This window comes from Arachis ipaensis, chromosome B6, assembly GCF_059453495.1.
Source record: "Arachis ipaensis isolate K30076 ecotype BB chromosome B6, ASM5945349v1, whole genome shotgun sequence".
In the NCBI taxonomy this organism is placed as follows: domain Eukaryota; kingdom Viridiplantae; phylum Streptophyta; class Magnoliopsida; order Fabales; family Fabaceae; genus Arachis; species Arachis ipaensis.
This window is the reverse complement of record NC_142441.1, coordinates 5,043,405-5,062,045: the sequence shown is the minus strand read 5'-3', so window position 1 is coordinate 5,062,045 and position 18,641 is coordinate 5,043,405. Positions and strand designations below refer to the sequence as shown.

Here is an 18,641-nt window from a genome sequence, read left to right as displayed (position 1 = left end):
AGATTATTGAATTAGCTTTTGAAATTTTAATTACCTTAATGTAGACTCTAAATTTTATTATGTAAAACTCAATTTAGCTCTTTAAACAATTTCTCTTAAAGTTATTCTCACATAACATGATCATATAAATAATCACCTGAGTTAAATTCCAAAATAATCTCTGGAATTGGCATCGTGTACTAAAATTGTTCTTAAGATTTTAATTGTATTAGTTACGTCTCTGCGATTGACAAAAATACACAACGTTAGTCTCTGACCTATTTTTCATTAACGACGTGATGACGTGAACTGTTAGTGACACATATCATTACATGATTTAGCCATGTGTAATGATATGACGATGCCTTGACCAGTGACACGTGACATGCTGATGTGGATGGTTGTGTCACGTGTCATAATACTATTTGACCACATGTCTGTTTGTGCCACGTGTCGCAACAATATTCGTCCACGTATCAATCATTATGTCATCATTTTAGTCTCTAAAATTGAATGTCGTGCATTAAATTAGTCAATTCTCTAGTCTTTTCTCCTTTTTGTCTTTAAATTCAAAATTCTCATAATCCATTAATTTCAATTTTAGTTTTTCACGTGTTATTTAAATACAAGTACTTTTATAAAATATTTTTTCTCTTACGAGTATCTCTAACCGTGATTTTGGAGTTGACGTGAAGTTATTTCAAGTACCCCACTTCTATCTTCAACCTCTTTCATCTAGACTGAAGAGGTCGGAGATGATAGTGAAGGTGCTTGAAGTGCTTTCAGTCTAGCCCATTTACACACAACGAAAATGTGTCTTTCATAACCGAACAAAATTATTATAGAAAAATAATTCTATAATTAAAACTAAAATTTTAAAAAATTTTATAAAAGCACTTGTATTTAAACGATATGTGAAAAAATAGAATTGAAATTAATGTATCTAAAATATTAAAAATTTTAAATTTTTAAAAAAATGAAAAAAAACTGGTGAATGGACTAGTTTGGTGCACGACATTCAATTTCAGGAACTAAAATGAGTCATTTAATACAAAATGAGAGACTAATTTAGAGCATCTACAATGATGACATAATGGATGACACGTGGAGCGACATGTAACACCCCGGATTTTTTGAAAATTAAATAATGAGTTATTTATTATTTATTATTTTATTTAAAGAGATTTATTTTTTTAAAGTAATTAAATCAACTTTTATGATATTTTGAATTTAAAATATATTAAAATTTTTAAATAATTTTTATTATAATAAAATTTTTTAAAATAAAAACAAAAGAATTATATTATTTTATTTTTCGGAAAAAAAAAAAGAAAGAAAGGCCACAACGTGGCTTAGATATGCATTACATATATATATATGAAATTAAAACATGCAAAATGGCTAATCAAAATTGGAGACGGATTGGCTGGTGATTCAACTGACGGTGAATCTGAGGTCATTATTTCTGAAGAAATACTTATTGATGATAATATCAGTGATTTTGAAAAACTGGTAAGCTTTGATTATCCGAACTTATTACTTAATATTAACAATTCTATATATTTCAAGGAGCGCACAATTTTCGCTCCAACACTTGAGGTTGTGCATGATGTAAACAATACAATGATGGGTTATCTTGCTGGAGAAGAAAAGGTTTATATTAGTTCCGACTCATTATGCATTGAAGAAGGAAACATGGAATCTGAATTGGATACCATCACCACTGATCTTTTGAACTCAATTAATTGTTCTGGATTGCCTACCCACCAGTTAAAACTCAAATAGTAGGTGTACCTGTTATGCTATTATGAAACATTGATCAATCTATGGGTCTTTGCAATGGAATTAGATTGCAAGTAAGACGATTAGGTAATCATGTTATTGAATGCGTTATATTGACAGGTGACAAAGCTGGCCAAGTTGTTCTCATTCCTAGGATGAACATGATTTCAAATAATGAGACACTTCCATTTAAGTTTTAACGGAGGCAATTTCCTTTGATTGTGTCCTTTGGTATGACAATTAACAAATCGCAGGGTTAAACACTTAATATGGTTGGACTTTTTCTGTCAAAATCGGTGTTTACACATGGACAATTATATGTTGCATTATCAAGAGTGAGATCAATAGATGGACTGAGAGTATTAATATAAAACAATGATTCAATCTCCAATAGATGTACTTTAAATATTGTATATAGAGATATTTAATAATGTATGAAGTTATTTTAACAAAACTCTATCCAAAAATTATCCTTTGATTTGAGATCTATAAAATATCATATATTTTTTAGATTTTCTAAATTAATACACCAAGTCTTTAGTTTATTAAAATACTAGAATGGTGTAATATATATGAAAAATAAAATATATTAGAAAATATTTATTTGTCAGTAATTTTATTGTCTATTAGGCAAATATAACATACTTAATATTTATTTTGTCCTGTCTCTATATAACATTCTAAATTATTATGTAAATAATATAAAATTAATAAAAAAACTTTTTATGGTACGATGTTATCATTTTCATACGTACTATGTAATTTCAAATTATTAATAAAATTTATTATTTATAACTTTCTAAAAATTTAATTATATTGTTTTAAATTTATTATTTTATTATATTCGTTTCCATGAAAACTTTTTAAATCTATCTTTTAATATAAGATTCTACTTCCAAATTTTTAATAGTTCTGATAGGAAAAAATGAGTTTAAATTTAGTTTGGATGGAAGAATTTTGTTTTTCTTACTAATTACAAGTTCGAAATATTTGCATATATTCAACCATGTATTTTTGTGATTGCTGATGAACATGTGTTTTAATTTTATGTACAGTGAAATGAGTAATTATTTTTTGTGATATAATATGATATTTAGAAGTCTCTTAATATTAATAATTAACATGCAACAAATGATTTCATTTTTTTAAATTTCACTAAAAAATTGTTTATTTTTAATTAATTCGATTAATGACAAATATTATATTAGGTATGTATAATTTATTTGGATTATAATGCACATGATGTTAGAAAGACATAATGTAATTTTTAATTCCCGTGCTTAGCACGGGTTCATTCACTAGTGTATATATAATCAAAGGTAAAGAAATGAAAGACGTGGTTGTTATGCATACATGCATATGTATAATGGTTACACGTTTCATTAATTAAGGCACATTGCCACCATTCATTAATCATATCATTATCTAATCTTCATTCTTCTTTCTTGGAACCGAACCAAGATTTAAAGAAAGGAAAGAAAGAGAGATCCAGGGTGAGGGAGAAACCGTGACTCTCTTCGATTTTTTCGGCTTCGATTTCTTGAGATTTGTAATTCCAATAAAAAATTTAATCCGATAAAAATGTTTGTATTTTCTTTCTTTTCATGTTGACGTTACTTTTATTCAGTGGAAGTTGACGGTGACGTAGCTCTTCTTTTCTTTGAGTTCGGCCAATTAGAATTCTAGGAGACATAGACGATTTCTGACATTTTCTTTTTCAGCAGCTCAGTCAGAAAATTTTTCCAAAACTTCCATTGTTTTGATTTCGTATGAAGGTAGGGGATTTTATTTTAAAATTAATTGTTTTAATTTATGAATGCCATTAAAGTTTAATGAATAAATGCAAATAATTTATAAATGTCTCGTGACTGATTTTGTTGTTGTGAGTGATTAATTGATGAGATTGAATTGCAACTGGTTGAATTGAGGCTGTGACTGATGTCGATTTTCTAATTTTGATGGAATTGTTTAAAATTCTGATTTATGAGATTATGCTGAATTGGTTGGTTGCGGCTGAAAATTCTGATTATTGAATTGGAAAGTCGGTTTGATTGAATATTATGTAAAATTATTTTCTTTTCTTGATTTGGGGTTACTTTGATATAGAAAATAAATCCGCATTTGAAACAATTTGAGATAGTGGGAATGAGTTTCATTGATTTATAAAAAATGATTCTTTTAGTCTTTTGAAAAAGGTTTAAATTTGAAATGGTTTTGAAGTTGGTTTGAGAAAATCATGGTTAAGTAAGAACTGGTTTTTGTATGAAAGAAGAACTTCTTGTAAATAAAGTAGTTTCGGAGGTTTGAAAAATGTTATAAAGAGTGATGGTTTTAAATAACAAATGATTTGATGAGTTCGGTTTATTAAGAAAATGAATATCTGCCACAGGAGAGTAGAGAACAAAGATAAAAAAATGTATTAATTAAAGAGATTGTCTGCCACAGGAGAGCAGATGTGACATTGTTTGGGCCTTAGTGCCAAATGTAAAGTGGAAACGCCTACTTACTGAGAACTGTTTTCTAGATGTACGCTTATTGATTTGGAAAGTCACACTATATGTGGCCTAGCCGTACGACTTATAAGCACACTGTATGCATCTGGAAAGTCGTACCTGGGACTTGTACCCGGGTAATGTCGGGAGCGGATAGGCAACTGACACATGAGCTCATGGCCTGCACTAGGGATAGACATGCATCATGTTGTTTGCACATTTGTATTTGGTTGTGTTTGCTTGTATTACTTCTCTGTGATTGTGCTGTTTGACTTGTTTGTATGTTGGTTTGGACCTCTTACTTGTGCTATTAGTTTGCGAATGTATTGAGGTGTTTAAGAATTGATGTTGTGATTGTTGAGGATTAATTATGTGACTGAGAGATGGGTAATGTGACTAGTTTTATATTTAAAATTTGATTTGAGTTTAGGGATTTCAAAAGAGGTAATTAGTTAGCTAAAGTAAAACCAAAAGTATTTTCAACAAGTTTTGATAGAAATATATATATATATAGTAAAGTTAATTATTTGTATTTTATTTCACTACTTTTACGGCATTTCCATTATCTACTGAGAACGTGTGATTTGTTCTCACCCCAAAGTCTCCTCCCTTTCAGTGACACGGGTTCGAAGACTCAATTTGAAGCTGCGGGCGATTATTAGTCTTATTTGAATTAAATTTATGTGTTGAGTTGCTTTCATAGAATTCTCTTGCCTTTGTTATTAAGTTTTTATTTTATATAGAGGGATATGAATTGTATCTGAGTTTCGTCTGAATCTTTTTGTATAATATTTATTAATATTAATAATTATGTGATTATTATTATTTGAAGATCTTTAAAATGTGATTTTAGTTAATAGAAACAAGATTTTTCGGCTATTCTTAAAAATTGAAACGCGAAATCGAACTAAAGGCTCAATATTAAATAGTGAATAAGGAAAACAGGTTAGTAACGCCTCATTTTTTGTACGATGACGTGCTAAAAGTTAGGGTGTTACACTTGCAATATCAATATATTAATAGTAAAGTGGAGAAAAAAATGTAATATTATATCAGAAAATTTTTTAAATTATAAGTGTAATTTATGATTGAAATCATAATTTTAATATTTTAAACGGGATGATTTTATTTAGAGAATTCATAATTCAAACATAATTTTTATACACTTAATAGCTACATTCGAGTTAATATATTTAATATTATATTTAAAAAACACAAACAATGCACATCATATTATTTATTTATTAATTAAATTATTACAATTTAAATTAATTTTAATAGAATAATTTAAAATTATAATTTCAATTTTATCATGTACATGACACGAGTTATTACACTTGTACATATAATAAATGAGATTATTCACATACTTATAGATAGGGGTGTCCATGGATCGGATCCGATCCGCATATCCGCGGTGTTTATCCGAATCCGATTTGAAAATTGCGGATATGGATCCGATCCGCAAGGCTTTCGGATCGGATCTACACACTAATCGGATCGGATTGCGGATTTTGTGTTGATATCCGCATATCCGCGTATCCGCAAAAATAAAGAAATAAATAAGTAAAATATTCTTTTTATGTTTTATTTTAACTAATAATTATCATATATGTTAAATTATTTTAATTTATTATACAAGAAAAGTATGTTTAATATTATTTTAAGAGTAAACATATTTAAAAGAATAGAAAAATAAATTTTATTGATATTTTTTTAATAAAAATAAGCTTTTAAAAATATTTTTGTGTTTTGCGGATATATCCGATATCCGATCCGTTCCGATCCGCAAATGTGCGGATCGGATCCAACCTTAAAAAGCTACGGATATTGGATTCGATCCGATGATTGTAGTGCGGATCGGATCGAAATTTTGGCCATATCCGATCCGATCCGATCCGCAGACACCCCTACTTATAGAAATTTCTAAAATATTAAGACTGATTTGTATTATTTAAAGATCGTGGGGGATGGGACAGAGATTTCCATTCGGGTCCCGCAATTGTCTTAGAAAAATTTCTTCTTTCATTTTCATTTTTGTGAAAAAATTTTCCCGTCTTTGGGATATCTATTTGGGATAATACTTGTAAAAATTTTTGTATCTTAAAGAATTTTGCTACCCCTAATTCGTATAAAAAAAAGGTAAGCTAAAAAGATAAAGAAGTTTTCATCGATATTATTTTATCATTCAATTTTTTAAAATAAAAAGTAAATTAAATATGTAAGGGATATAATTTAAATAGTTAAATACTCTACATATAAAGAATTATAATAAATTGACTTGTATGAGATAAAATAATAAAATTTATAATAAAAAATTATAAAAACTTAAATAAATAGAAACAAAATAAAAAAAATAAAGGAGATAAAGCATCATGACAAATAATAATATTTTATAGTTTATAAAAAAAATCAAAGAGTATAAATAATGTTTCATAGAAGAAAAAAAGTATTACCAAATGAAAGAACAATTAATAAAAAATAAAATTTTCCTATAATATATATGACTTTTTACTTTGAATAAGTTATAAAATACAAAAATATATAAAATAAAAAGAAAACAATGAAATTATTCTTTTTAATAAATTAAAAAAATATTCACGATCATATAATTAATAGTGGCCATATAAACAATAAATTACAAAAAAAAATTTAATAGAAATATTAGATTTAATATTAAAATAAAAAATATAAACAATGAATAAAAATCTGAAATTTAAAATTAAAATATTTAAGATTAAGAAAGAAAATGTCAAAAAACTTTCAGTAAACAACAACTTAATCACTCAAATATTAATGTGATAATAGATTGAATCAAATAACATATACTTAAATTAATTAAATTAAATAATTGATATAATTAAATAATTAACATAATTGGTTAGTTATAATTAATGTGATCAAACAAAATATTAAATAATTTAATATGTATCTCAATCAAATCAAATAAATAATTAACTATAAAATTTTAAAAGTTAACGAGCTATAATTTAAGGGGATATTTCTGTAAAGACGCCTAAAACGTCTTTTTGTAAAGACACTTAACGTGCCGTATTATTATTGGACGTATTAATGAACCGGTTATTTTTTAATTTCTTAACAAATTAGAATAATGCCGATTTTTTTTATAACAATAACAATAAACTCAATTTTTTTTAGGGATCTAATTGTATTTTTAAATTTGTAGGGATTCAAATTTATGTAAAACAAAAAGTTAGACATATATTTGTCTTTTTATCAAAAAATTTAAAGATATTCGATTTAGATTGCGTAACCGGGTCTAATAATTATAATGCAGACAATTGGATTTATTATTGTTGCTATAATAAATCGATTTTGTTCTGATTTATTAAAAAATAAATTATTAACCGATTTAATAAAAATGTTCAATAATAATATGACATATATAAACATCTTTAAAAAACAATATTTTTAATTTCTTTATTAAAAAACAATATTTTTCTCGTACTCACATGAGAGGTTATCAAGTAAATTGTAGATACCCAAATCTTGATGTCCATTGTTACCTCGAATCTTAACTATATGATCTGAATTTCTGTCGAATTACTCACCTCAAAAGGAAAATAAAATCCTAAAATGATTGAATAAAATATTGAAAGTATGAGCCACATGTTGGAGAGTATTGGCACCAAATATCCCACATCAAGCATACTGACATTTGGAAGATATGGAAGAGTCGCTAATGGAAGATGAGGAATTCTATGACAACCAAAACTAATGTTACCATCTCTAGTAGAGAACTCATCTCAATTTTTATTTATGGCCCATCTGTCATAAAAAATAACTTCACATCATCTTTTGCGTCATAAACGATAAATAGGAACTCAAAGTATTTCTCTCTTCTCCATTAGAAGGAACTAACTTTAGTCCATGTTGTAGTCCCACTTAATTAATTAATTAAAATACTTAAAATTAATGTAATTGATTTTTTAATAATATTATTTAAATTTATAAATTTAAAAATAATTCACTATTAAAAAATATTAATATTAAATAAATTCATATATAATAATAATACACAATATATAATTCGGGATTACACTAATTTATAGTTTTGTGTTTACAATTGCTAATTTTAATAATATCGTTAGCATTTTAAATTTTAAAATAAAAATAACTAACTCAACTAAGAATTATTTTGTAAGGTGTGAAAATTAAATTTATTTTTTAATGTAAGTAAATTTAATTAATTATAATTTAATATAATAATATAAATAATATTCAATTATGATATAAATAATTAATATAAATCATTAATTAAATAAAAATTTAATTATTTAATCTAATTAATTATTTTTTAAATAATTAATATAAATTATTAATTAAATAAAAATATAATTATTTAATATAATTTTTATTATAATTATTACTAATTTAATTATTATTTCATTATTTAATATAATTATTTAATTATTTCAGATTTTATATTATTATTTTTTAAAATAACTTGCTAAATGGCAAGTTATTATTGGTTAATTTGAGTCCCTATTTAGAGGAATTCCCTCACATTGAGACCTGTACAGGAACTCATTCATTCTCTCCTCCAATAATTAGAGTTCCTATGTGTCAGAAAAAAGTGAAAGAGAAACTCACCATTGTAGGTGCTCTGAAAAATCTTTTATTTTTCTGCTTTCATGATGTGTAATTAATGTTGTTTCATTTTGAAGCATGTATTTGGTAATTGTTTCGGTTTTTGTTTGTTGCTTTTTTAATAATTGAGGAACATTTTTTGATCTATCATATATTGTAAGTTAATAAATCTAATTTAGATGTTTTTAGTTAAAATTCTCTACAAAATAACATTAAGTTTGGATCCGGACATACATATATGAAAAAAATTAGTAGTATTCTTATTTTAGAGTAAATAGTTAGCAATGATAATTAAATATAATATAAATCAATAATAATTCATATGAAAAATATAAAAAAGTGTTTCTAGAAATCTTAGCATATTTTACATTGATAACTAATTTTTATAATTGATTTTAGTATATACTTAACGTAATTGCACCTGAAAAATGGCAAAAGGACATGCCATCAATTGGCAAGAACAATAAAAAAACTACATCACAAGAGTTACTATATTTTTACTTATATTATTTTGGTTCATAAATTAAACTCATCACTCAAATATAAGATTATTTACTTGGTTGTCAAGTTGGACTGAAGGTTCATTTCTTAAAAGAGGTAGAGGTAGTTGACATTGGTAAAAGCCTCAAGACTCATGAATGGAGTAGAAGAATTTTTTGGGTGCTACAAAATGTCATCTTGTTTGAACTTTGAAGGGGAATCATTTACATAATCGGATGAAGAACACTAACTTCAAGAACATAAAAAGAGATGACATGGGCTTGAATCTTTACCCATTAAATATTGTTAAATATTTAAATGAAGTGTCATAGTAATTTATTTCTGGGTGTACAGATAAGTATTTGCCTAAAATAATTAGAAAATTTTAAATTTTTGTATTTTATACTTTATTTTTTTTCTTGTGCAAAAAATTAAGTAGATTATAAAAATAAAATTAATTAATATTTTTTAGATAAATTAATAGGAATAATATTTTATTCATTTAAAATTTTTTAAATTAAAAAATAATTTTTATTATTTCTTAATCTATATATTACTGTCTAAATTGGGCACTACTTATTTTTATTTTTTTGGACACGACACTAATTTTTACAATTCAAAGGAGGTGTTTTTGGGCGTTTTGAATGAGACTGTTGGGTCTAAGAACCACAAAAAATGGGTATGGGACCCGACCCGGAACACAGTAAGATGGAGCTGTGGTTCAGTGTGACTGAGGTAGAAAGAAAAACGAAGGAAAAACTCTGAAAACCCTAATCTTTGATTATGTATCGTTATCTCTCTTCGATTGGCCATGTCCGTGGATCTTCTCTCTTTTCTCTCGTCGCACCCAAACCTTCACGGTCTCTTATCTCTGCCTTCTCCTCAGGATCTTTGCAAAACCACATCGGTAATGTCCTGGTTCTCTTTTTTGCTTTCAATTTTTAACCCATCCATGGATTATGGCATTTCGATCTTATTCGTTAGAAATTTTGCTTATTGATTAGTGGTTTAGGGTGAGTGTTCTGGTTGGTTGGTGAATTGTGTGTTTGGAAGTTTATAACCTGAGTTGTTTGATATGGATTTGTGCAAAACGTTATGGTTATTGTGTTTTTAGTTGAAGTTTCAATTGTTATTCACCGTTTCAAAATTTGCAAGTGAGGGTTTAGTTTTTAGGGTAGTCACTAGTCATGAGTGTAATAGGGTCTTATTCGAAATTTTCATGCTGCAGAGCATGTTAGAGGATTTTCAACTGGTGAATCGGATCCTAATCGTCCCTTTTCGATGCTGGATAGATTAAATGAAAACTCGAGGAGTGGGAATGAAACTTTACCGGATGCCATCCGGGATAGGGTGATGCGGAACATGAATGGAAGTGGTGCTGAGAATGAGAGGAGTTTCAACCGTCAACCGGATAATCTTCCTTTTTTCATGCAGAATGGAGAGAACTCAAACTCAAGAGGTGCCAATTATGCTCAGAATAGGAGGGGTTTTGGCCGTGATTCGGGTACTCGTCCTTTTTTTATGCGGGATAGGGAGAATCTAAATGTAAGCAATGAGAATGATGGTGAGACCGAGACTGAGAAGAGTTCCAGGCCTATGGATTTTGTGAGAGGGGTTATAGATGAAGATGGCCAGGATCATCTTCAGGTTTACAGTAATCAATATGAGAGAGACGCCGATTTTGTTCATATAAAGATGCTGCGGAACAACACGTTTGTTACCGTAACAGATTCTAAAGGGAACATAAAGCTTAGCGGCTCTGTTGGTTCCGTGAAAGAGATGAAATCAGGGCAGAAGCTTGCTAGGTATGCTGCTGAGGCAACTTCAGAGGTTGTCGGGCGAAGGGCAAGGGGTTTGGGGTTGAAAGCTGTTGTTATGAAAGTGAATGGATTTACTCATTTCAGGAGAAAAAGGCAAGCAATAATGAGCTGGTTGGAGGGTTTTTTGGATTCTCGAGCGGACAAAAGTAGAAATCCGGTTGTTCACATTGAAGATACCACTAGAAAGCCTCATAATGGTTGCCGACTCCCAAGGAAACGAAGAATTTAGATTTGGTTAGTTTGATGGCTCAATAAAGAGTTTTTGTAGCAGTATGGGAAATGCTTTGTTGTTGTTCTCTTTATGTTGTTGATGGGCTATATCATTCTCAATTGAAGGTTATGGATCTGTTACTTGTTGATCTGTTTTTTTACCATTCCTTAGTTTTTACATGTGACACCATGTTTTGCATAATTCAGATTGATGATAAAGTTAACATGACTCTTTTTGGTAACAAGACTTTCTTTGATGATACTGTTGAAGCCATATGTTATTTCTAACATTGAAATGCCAAGTTTGATTCATGAAAGTTCCACCAAAATTTTACTTTTGAACCTTGGTGCAATCAATAATTATGAAGGTTAGGTACTACAAGTTGGTATTTTTCAAAGAAAATTTGAAGCTTAACAATAATTATCTATTTACCAAGCCTTGCAGTTTAGAAGGAAAAGGACTTTAATGTTGATGGGTTAAGCAAAAAAACATGATCATATCAAGTTATATATATTTATCATTGTCTGTGAAGTATGTATTCAATGCAGAATGTAGTTAACAAAAACGATGTGACAATCTTATACGGGGTGGAAGTGTTTAATATAATTGTTTAGTTATAGTCAAAGTATTCAAATAAAATATTAAATAATTTGATATTTATTTCAATTAAATTAAATATATAATTAATAATAATATTTTTAAATATTATTAATCAAAATACATAATACAAAAAAATCAATGTAAATTAAAGTAAAATCAATTTATTTATTCTAGTCAAATAAAAAATTAATGTAATTTATTAGATATAATTAATCTGATCAAATAAAATATTAAAAGAATATGCATGCTATTAATTAAAGAAATTTAATTCTAATAATATATAATAGATAATAGATACTTGCGAGTTAAGCTATCTAATAACATACATGCTATTATTTACTTTGATATCTAAGGTTGATTGTGTAGCCTTAGTCACATTTCGAGTTCTGGACTAGCATTTGGTCCTCTTGTATCAGAAACTATGCCGGAACCTGTCCCCTTCGGCATCATGGAGAGACTGATAGCAGATCTTGCTTCACCTGCACTTGATGAAATCCGTTTGAAGGGCGGTTTTTCTGACGAGATGAATCAGTTGAAAGACACTCTTTTATTGGTCAAATCTGTGCTGCTGGATGCGGAGAGAAAGCAAGAAAATAACCGACCTCTGACGGTGTGGCTAAGGGAGTTGAAAAATGTCCTCTGTGATGCTGACGACTTCCTTGATGATATTCAAACCCAAGTGTTACGGAATCATGTGGATAGAGCCTCCAAGGTACAGCAATTCTTCACAACTTCTAATTCTATTGTTTTTCGCGTTAAGATGGCTCGAAAAATGAAGTCACTGAAGAAGAGACTAGACATGGTTGCAGCTGATATGAGTAAGTTTGCTCTAGAAGCAATTGATGTTGATAACCACGTTTCACATAGGAGCAGGGAAACGACCTCTCTCGTTGCTGCAGATGTGAATGTGATAGGACGGGAGATCGATAAAGAATTTATCATAGACCTCCTAATGCAGCAGAATCCTGAAGATGATGACGAACGTATCCCAGTTATTCCCATTGTGGGGACGGGAGGAGTAGGAAAGACCACACTTGCTCAGCTTGTCTTCCGTGATGAGAGGGTAACTCAGTGTTTCCCATTGAAATTGTGGGTGTCTGTCTCTCTGGACTTTGATATCCAGCAATTGATTGTTAAGATCATCAACTCTGCGAGTTCTCATTTGCGCCAACTGAATTTAAAAGAACTGGACATGGAGACTTTGATACGTCTCTTAAAGGATACGCTTGCTGGTCAAAAGTTCCTGCTTGTCTTGGACAATGTATGGAATGAAGATCGTGTTAAATGGATGGAGCTGAGATTTTTAATTGAAATGAGCAATAAAGGTGGTAAAATCCTGTTGACAACACGGAGTTCTAAAGTTGCTTCTATGATGGGTACTGTACCCGCTTACAAGCTACAACCTCTTTCCGAAGAGAACTCAATGTTTCTGTTTCTTGAATGTGCATTCAGAAACAGGGAAGAGAAAAAGCACTCGGATTTGGTTATGATTGGAAAAGAAATTGTGGGAAAATGTAAAGGGCTTCCTTTGGTCATCAGAACACTGGGGAGTCTACTACTTTCTAATCGTACCAAGCATGAGTGGGAGTCACTGAGAACTAATGATATTTGGAATTTGGAAAGTATTCTTCCTGCACTTAAACTCAGCTACGATCAAATGCCAACTTATTTGAAGCAATGTTTTGCTTTGTTCTCCCTTTATCCAAAGGGTTATATTTTTCTTAGTTCTGATGTTGCTTGTCTATGGGGGGCTCTAGGTTTGCTTCTACTGCCAAGCCAAGGTAAAACTTTGTTAGATGTTTCAAATCAATATTTGAGTGAATTGAGTTCCAGATCTTTCATTCAGGTTGTTGAAGACTCTGGCACTTTCTTTTATTTTCAAATTCATGATTTAGTTCATGATCTCGCATTACTTGTTGCAAGAAATGAATGCGTGCTAGTCAGTTCAGACATGCAAAATATATCAGGAAATATTCTGCATCAATCTTATATTGAAGATGATTTGCGTGGCATTTTATTCTCACGAGGAATATTTCGTGTGAGAACCATACTATCTCCAGTTCATGGAGTGGGAGCCAAGGATGAAGTTTTGTTGAATGCATGGATATCAAGATACAAATCCTTGCGATTTTTGGATTTGAGTGATTCTACTTATGAGACTTTGCCCCAGTCCATTGTGACGTTGAAACATTTAAGATTTCTCTCTCTCAGGAACAATACCAAAATTCAGAGGCTGCCTGCTTCAATTTGCAAACTACTAAATTTGCAATCTTTGCTTCTTGATGGGTGCACAAAGCTTGAAGTATTGCCACAAGAATTGAGAAATTTGATCAATCTCCGACAACTGGGGATAACCACAAAGCAATCTGTTTTGCCTGAGAGTGACATTGCAAAGCTGAGCTCTCTTGAATATTTATGTATTAAAAAATGTGACAAGCTGGAGTCCTTGTTTGTAGGGAGAAAGTTGCCTAATCTTCGAACTTTGGAGGTTGATAGTTGTGAGAGGTTGAAGTCTTTACCACTTAATGTTAACCATTTTCCTCAATTGGAGACTTTGGTAATCAACAAGTGTGGTGATTTGGACTTCTCTGAGGAAGTGCGGAACTCTACCCTGAGACTAAAAGTCCTTTATCTTCATTCTTTGCCACAGCTGGTGGAGACCTTGCCTAGTTGTTTTCAAGGATCGGCAAGCACATTAGAAGCTTTGGCTATTAAAGAGTGCAACAGGCTGGAGTCACTTCCTGAATGGCTGTCAACTCCAAGTTCATTGAAATCTCTTCAAATAACAAATTGTCCTAATTTGAAGTCTCTCCCCAGTGACCTTCATCGCCCAGCACTTAAATCATTCGAAATCAGTGATTGTCCTAGATTACAGACGACTCACCAGCTCAAGATGTAGACTATTGGCAGGGGATATCTCACATCAAGAAGACATCATAAAAGGAAGATGAAGAAAAATTGGAGGAAGATCCAAGTCTTTATTGCTGAGATTAAACTATAAGTGCCTTTGTTTGTTCAAGTTTTCCATTTTAAATAGTTGTTCTTGTTTTGTTTTCCATAATGTACACTTGATCAGAACTGCACTTGGATTGTCTGTTTGATGTACGACATTATGACAACCTCTCTTTTAGCTTCGTGTCTTCTATTCCTGTATTGTTCTTTCCCTCTCAAACTGCAATTCAGACACTTCTGCTTAGTGTTGCCTTCTTTGAAATTTGCTACTAACTAAATGTAATGTTACAACCTCAGGGAGGGACATCTATGAGAAATCAAGCTTTTTTTTCTTAATTTATTTTAACCAGTTTGTTTAACATGTTTGAGCAAATAGACAATGAACATTGAGAAATTATGGAAGAATTTAGATAGCACTATTTGATTTAATGTGACAATCAAGACTGATGTTCAAGTGTCTTGTGTTTTTCTTGTTCCATGATGTGCAATTAATGTTCTCGTTTCATTTTGGATGATGTCTTTGATGATTGTTTCAGTTTTTGTTTGTTGTTTTTTGTAATAATTGAGGAACTTTCTCTATCATATACTGTAATTTACTAAATCTGATTTAAATGTTTGTCTTGGTTGAAATTGTCTGCAAAATAAAGTTACCATAAATAGGGGCATACATATATGAAAATTTTATTTAGTTTGCTAAAGCTATATTGGAGTACATAGCAATTATAATTAAATGAAATAGAATTTCTGTGGCACTCCATCACTTGTGATCTGTAAAATTTCTAAATATATAATTTGACAAGTTGCAGATTCAATCAACAATTACACACAAAGAGGCATATATGTATACATTCACAACTTGCAAAATGAAAATCATGATTGGGATTGTATAACAAATGTAGCACCGTTTACTAACAACCAAATAATATCGGTTAATTTTGAAAATCTGAAAGAACAGAATAAGAAAGAAATGGTGGCTGCCAGAATTCTATGTGGAATAGAAAGGCAAAAGAACAATATATAGGAAGAACAGAATTAGTCAAAAATGAATAATACAAATACAATAGTTAAAGTGATTAACTACTTTTCTTACTAGCAGCAGCGGTTTAATACTTGTTATTCATCAAGGCAAGCTAACAATTATCTAGATGGTTATTAATGTTCACAACAAAGTATTTAGTTGCAAATAATCACAATGGATGGTAATTTTGTGTGTAAATAAAATAAGAAGATGCTACATTCAACTCAAAACCTTAAAATGTCAAATTAATGGGTCTCTCATCTTATAAACTTCTCACTTTTTCTTACTTTCTTTGATGTGAGACTAACTTCATGCACTCTTCACACTTGCAACATTAACAGCATCCAATGCACTACAAATCATATACCACTACTTTTGCACCGGAGGAGTATCATTATCAATGTTATATACAATTAATAGAAAATAATACCTAAGAGAAAACTTTGCCTAACCTAGGAGAATAATCAATTACATTCAGAAACAATAACTGTCCACTTCCATCAAGTAATCTCCAGATCTTGAAGATCAACAATGAAAATGCACATGTGAAATGCGAGATATCTTGTGCCAATCCTCTCCATCTTGTGGATTATATTTTTCATATAAGCTAGGACAACCTATCATATCCAGAGATTCAAGGACTGTGAGGCGATCATCATTATTAGGAAGAGACATCAATTTTGGAGCATTTATGATGCAAAGAGATTTCAGGACATTCATACGTGGTAACCACTCAGGAAGTTCTTCCAGCATCTTGCAATCTTTAACCCTCAAGTACTGTAACGTGCTTGCAGCTCCATGAATCCAACCAGGTAAGGTCAGCACCAGTGGCAAACACTAAAGAGAAAGAAATTTTAACTTGGAGATGGAGTTTTTATCCGGATGTATATCTGACAGTTCCAGAATTCCTTTCTGGCTTGATGTTCCCTTTACTCAAATTTTTGAAAGAGTAAGGTGCCCATCGTCCTTGCCGCCAAAGGAGCTCCTCCACGTTTCTTGACAATCTCCATTCCTATCGCCAACAAATCTGGATGTTGCGTTTCTCTGTCCGTAAAAGCCCATTTACAAAACACAGAAAATAAATCCTCCAGAGGAAGACCCTTCAAATTGTGAGAGTAAATGGAATCCATCATGGAAGCAATTGCATAACTACGTGTTGTCACTAGGATCTTACTTCCTTCAGCACCCACTTGAATCAACCCATTTACCACGATCCTCGTTCCATACATCATCTAAGACCAGTAGGAACTTCTGATCGCTAAGTTTAATTCTTAGCAGATTTGTCAATTGTTCCATTTCTAGAGCATTTAGATTCAGTTGGCTGGCAGAAGCAGCCCCCTGGGGAGAAGCACCCCCCTTGGAAGAAGCGATGATTCTGATAATTAATTGCTTAATATCAGACAGCACAGCTTGGATGTATGACAGGGTTTCATTCAAGTGTTGCAGGTGTGGAAGAGCTATCGTTGAAGGTAAAGCACTCTCATCATCTCTATCGTGTGAGTTCAGGTGTGAAGAGAAGAGAAGAGGGATGAAGAAAGGAAACAGAGGTGAGAGAAAATTTGCACTCTGAAAATTGATCATGTCAAAAATGAGCATTCTAACTGATTACAAGAATGAACAGTATTCTACTTATAGTATCTACTTTGCTAAGCTACTTAATTTACCAGTCTTCTAAGTTACCAGTTACATACAAGAGTCAAGACCTTCTAGTTACTTCTAACATCTAACTGACTATACAACTACTCTAGCTAACTGAGTAATACATCTCAAGTAACAGTAGGCCTTTATATACACCTACCACATTACAAATTTCTTTATATGCAGGAGAAGAAATCTTCCCTATTAGTGATCCCGCTCACAATGGTAGTTTCAATCATGATTGCTGGGAAATAGGCCAGAAGAGATAAAAAGACAGAACAATTGAAATGCTTAGGAGACTATCAACTATCAAGTCAGCTTTAGATATCCATTGTTGCTTCCAGTCTTCAACTACTTGACCTGGACAACAACTGTCGGATTACTCACCCAGAAACAAAAATAGAAATACGTGAAAAAGAAAGCCATTCCCACTTTCTTTGAGAGGAAAGTTTTCACATGTACGGACCAAATAATCCCTGGAATGATTGTGTAAAGGACGGAAAGTGACATAAAGTAACCATTTAGTGGAAAAGAAATATTAATTATCAGTGTAACTAACTATCTTTTAAAAATTATCCATAAAAAATAAATAACTTTTTATAAAAATAAATATTTAAATTAAAAAGTTGACTAAAAATTAAATAACTTTTGTTTTCCATGCTGTACACTTGATCAGAATTGCACTTGGATTGTCTGTTTAATGTACAACATTATGACAACATCTCTTTTATCTTAGTGTCTTCTGTTCCTGTATTGTTCTTTTTCCCTCAAACTGCAATTCAAACACTCCTGCTTAGTGTTGCCGCCTTTAAAATTTGCTACTAATTAAATGTAAAGTTACAACCTCGGGGTCAGGGAGGGACATCTATGAGAAATCAATCTTTTTTCTTAATTTATTTTAACCAGTTTCTTCAACATGTTTGCTTAGATAGACAATGAACATTGAGAAATTTTGGAAGAATTTGGATAGCACTATTTGATTTAATGAGAATTGATGCAGGGTACTAAGTAGTTGTAAAATCAGGACGGCAATGAATGAAAATTCCTTCAAGTTGAAT

The 18,641-nt window shown here is 30.7% G+C and overlaps 2 protein-coding genes across 2 annotated transcripts; both read left to right on the top strand.

Moving 5' to 3' along the window:
* The first annotated feature begins 9,992 nt into the window (after positions 1–9,992).
* On the top strand, positions 9,993–11,619 carry LOC107645482 (uncharacterized). Its single transcript, XM_016349515.3, has 2 exons — positions 9,993–10,251; positions 10,573–11,619. Exons 1-2 carry the CDS (start codon positions 10,128–10,130, stop codon positions 11,391–11,393), a joined length of 945 nt encoding a protein of 314 aa, XP_016205001.1. The 5' UTR covers positions 9,993–10,127; the 3' UTR covers positions 11,394–11,619.
* A 591-nt stretch (positions 11,620–12,210) lies between these two features.
* On the top strand, positions 12,211–15,120 carry LOC107646285 (putative disease resistance protein RGA1). Its single transcript, XM_016350479.3, has one exon. It carries the CDS (start codon positions 12,397–12,399, stop codon positions 14,872–14,874), a length of 2,478 nt encoding a protein of 825 aa, XP_016205965.1. The 5' UTR covers positions 12,211–12,396; the 3' UTR covers positions 14,875–15,120.
* Positions 15,121–18,641: the final 3,521 nt, after the last annotated feature.

Coding starts and splice junctions, on each gene's coding strand:
- LOC107645482 (XM_016349515.3), top strand. CDS start 10,128: ATGTATCGTTATCTCTCTTCGATTGGCCATGTCCGTGGATCTTCTCTC. Junction 10,252..10,572: donor ATCTTTGCAAAACCACATCG/GTAATGTCCTGG, acceptor TTCATGCTGCAG/AGCATGTTAGAGGATTTTCA.
- LOC107646285 (XM_016350479.3), top strand. CDS start 12,397: ATGCCGGAACCTGTCCCCTTCGGCATCATGGAGAGACTGATAGCAGAT.